This window comes from Sinocyclocheilus anshuiensis, unplaced genomic scaffold (genome assembly GCF_001515605.1).
Source record: "Sinocyclocheilus anshuiensis isolate Anshui unplaced genomic scaffold, SAMN03320099.WGS_v1.1 scaffold2360, whole genome shotgun sequence".
Taxonomy (NCBI): Eukaryota; Metazoa; Chordata; class Actinopteri; order Cypriniformes; family Cyprinidae; genus Sinocyclocheilus; species Sinocyclocheilus anshuiensis.
Window position 1 is genome coordinate 197,991 of NW_015542489.1, and position 3,715 is coordinate 201,705.

The 3,715-nt window shown below is 35.9% G+C and overlaps 1 protein-coding gene across 1 annotated transcript in view; it reads left to right on the forward strand.

Moving 5' to 3' along the window:
* LOC107694017 (C2 domain-containing protein 3-like) overlaps positions 1–3,715 on the forward strand; it is a 19,111-nt gene that overhangs the window by 12,170 nt on the left and 3,226 nt on the right. Inside the window, 3 exon segments of the mRNA XM_016493627.1 lie at positions 869–1,489; positions 2,574–2,882; positions 2,973–3,111. Coding sequence (XP_016349113.1) covers positions 869–1,489; positions 2,574–2,882; positions 2,973–3,111 — 1,069 coding nt within the window.

Below are 3,715 nucleotides of genomic sequence, written 5' to 3' on the forward strand. Positions count from 1 at the left end.
GCCTGTTGACTTTTGCCGTTTATCTAAGGTGATTTTGGAAGTTTTTTTAAACATTTGTTTCTTATTTAATTGGTTCCACATTGTTTGCTGATTTTTACTTTATTTAAACTTTGTGTCATTTATTTATTTTATTTGACATCAAGGTGTATGCCGTGGCTCCAAGCTTTCTTACTCGTTTTGCTAATAAACTTTCTACGTTTCTTATTTATTTGGTTATATATATATTATACATGTTTACTTAGCCTATTTCCAGTTTTGTATACCTATTTAAACTTTATGTAAGTTATTTGTTATTTTATATTAGGCATAGCCTGCCCTTTAGCATGGTGTATTTTTATTTGTTTTGTTAATAAAAGTTCTATGTTTTATATATACGCTAAAGTGAGTTTGACGTTGTATTTTGTTGTTGCATTCAAGCAATTGACGTCGAACTGCCGCTAATTCGAAAGTGAAAGTAAAATGCGCACGGCGCTTTTAAGCTATTTAAAAGCGAAGGAAAGCGAATTAAAATTAAAAAGAACAATTGCTTTACGCCGAATTGGCACTATTTTAAAGTGAAAGTAAATTGCGCACACTGCTTTTACAAGCTATTTAAAAGCGAAGGAGAGCGAGAAAAAAAGGGGATGCCCCCGCCCCCACGGTGATACCGGTGTTGTCACACGTCGATTAACCGATGGGAAAATTTCCTCACTGTCACAACCCGAATATATATATATATAATTTATTTATTTTTAGCATTTAAAGAACTTGTGTCTTCTATTTGGCTATGCTTTTAGTATTTAATTTTATTTCTGTATTTATTTATTTGTGGTATGAAAGTATTTAAAATTAATAGAAATATAACATAATTGTTTATACATTTTGACAGGCATATCTGGCTGGTACAGTCTCTCTCTACCTCAGAGCACAACATCATCTCACAGTCTGACCTCAACAGGAGGGCTTGAAGTCTCCATTAGTTTTTCTCATCATGCAGATAGAGAGCGAGTTATCAGTTCAGCCCATGGACTGGGATGGGATGTAGGGCAAAACAGTGAAGATGAGGCAGATATAGTGGATTAAGATACTTTGGAAGCAAGCGCAAAGTCTCTGGCATTATCACTTTCCATGCCTAGAGCATGGCTGCCTATCCATTGCCTGCTGCTGCCAGGACATGAAGACTTGCAGCATTCCACCTACTGCTACCACAGATACAAACTGTACAACCAGCAGACCGTCTGCTCTGAACTTCGACAACCCGTTCCAGACGAGTGTGAGGGAGGAGAAGGTTTAGCCACGGTGGCATTTCAGGGGAGTAGAAGCGTGGTGCTGAGGAGGACTCAACCCCTGCTCTGGTACCTGAGGGAGGAGAAGCTGGAGGTGCAGGTGTGGGTGGCCTTTGGGAAGGAGAAGAGAGTCCGGCCTCATAACGCTGACCGTCTGGTGGGCTCTGCATTTGTGGATCTCTCTGCTCTTGCTGGGACTTTGAAGCACCATCAAACAATCAGTGGTAGATATTTGTTTTGTTTTTTCTTATTTATCTGTGAAGAGGCTATTTGTGTACTTTAGTAACTTTTTATTTTTATGTAATATTATGCTGGCATATTATATAATCGTTATAAAAATCATTATGCAAAAACACTGTTACCACATGATGATTTCTCCCTTATTAAACGGAACACTGCAAGACAAGTAAACATATACTCTAGCGTTCAAAAGTCTGGGTTTGGTAAGATTTTTTTATTTTATGTTTTTGAAAAAAGTTTTTTATTCTCACCAAGACTGCATTTATTTTATTTTATCCAAAGTACAGTAAAAAATAGTAATATTATGAACTATTATTACAGTTCAAAACCGCCGTTTTCTAAGTAATTCTGTGATGACAAAGCTGAATTTTTTGCATCATTACTCCAGTCTTCAGTGTCACATGATCCTTCAAAAATCATTCCAATATGCTGATTTACTGAAGGATTCTTTGAAAAATAGAAAGTTGAAAATAACAGCATTTATTTGAAATATAAATCTTCTATAATATTACAAATGTTTTTGTCTTTTTTGACAAACATTGAAGTTGAGCGCCTTTTACCAATGTTACTATAAAAAAAACGCAAATATTTTCCTTTACTTTATACAAAATTTAAGTTTATATAATTACTAACCAATATTTGGAGCAAAACTAGCCTTTTAAAGGCCCATCCTTATTTTTCTTTTTTTTTTTAACTATTAAATCTATTAATCTATTATTAAGATTTTATTTATAGAAAAATATTTGGTAATATGGTTGAACAAGCTGCTAACTGTATATCAAATAAATGTAAAATAAAACATCAAATGCATGTGTAGTTTAGTTTGAGATCTTTTTTTTCTGAATGTTAAGCACTTCCCTTCCCAGAAATTGTATTTAATTTAAAACGTTTCAGTTTTTTATTTTTTATTTTCATTTTTATTTTGAAGCCCATTTTTAGTAGATCTCAGAAGTGCTAGGAAAATCCTACCTTCCAATGATATGTCCTCTGCTCATATCTAATATAATATTTTGGTAATGTGAAATCTGTATTCTCTCCTGACGAACATGTTTCTCTCTCTCATGGTAGGCGTGTATCCTCTGTTCAAGCGCTCTGCTGTAAACCTGAGTGCTGCTGCTCTCAGAGTCCATATCACTGTCACAACAGACTCTGTGCCACATGAGCCTCAATCCACTGAGGAGCTCAACGACTCAGTAGAAGATGAGAAGGATGGAGGCCTCCCCACCACAGCACTGTCTAGACCATCTCAATCCCCCAGCAGACAGCTGATCAAATCAGCCGTGAGCACTGATGCTCCACCATCCAAAGAAATCAGCAACGATGACACCTTCATAGCCAACATTACTGTGGACAGAGCCATGCATCTGAGCCTGAAGGGTAAAATAACCACAGTTATTACTGATTTTACTTCATTCTCATTTGCAAGTTCCTTGCATTTATGATGTTTAACGCTGGTGTCATCCTCAGGTTGTCCTCTCGCTGAGCGCGGTGGTGGATTGCCTAGTTGCTGTGTTTCTTATGCCACCGCCGATGCCCCGGGCACAGTGACCACAGCACTGATCAAAGACAGTGACTGCCCTGTGTGGGACCACCAGCAAGAATGCAGGTAAACCCATTTAAACCCATTTGACATTTCTCATACTTTCCCATGTGCCCTTTTCACAGACAGTGATGACTTGTTTCCATTCATTCGTTGTAAAATTGTATAAATGTTTTTTAGATTTTCAATTTTAAAAAGATGAATGTACATGTTTTGCACATATTTTTTCTCTTTTGTAAAGTCATAGAAACGCTATTGAGGATACTTTCCTTGTTATTGGGGCAAATAGGAACACAAAAATTATATTTGTAGATTCAGTTCAAAACTATAAAGTTTACCCAACTATGATAACTAGGGATGTTCATTTTAACCGGTTAACCGAGGGTAAGAATTTTGACCGATTAATACAATCAGTTAAATGGTTTAAAAAGTCATTTAATTATTTATTTTTTCAGTAATTTGTCAAATTATTTAAAATGGTTTGCTGCATGGTTAAAATACGCTACGCGTATAAAAAAGGTGTTTTTTAGGGGGGGAAAAAACAAGTCGCGTATAAGTCGCATTTTATTTCATTCAGAAATAGACCTAATGGCGACGCGAAATGTTTACAAACATTATAATAAACACTGTAAACATAGCTAGTGTTAGTTCCCCTCACTCCACAACAAAT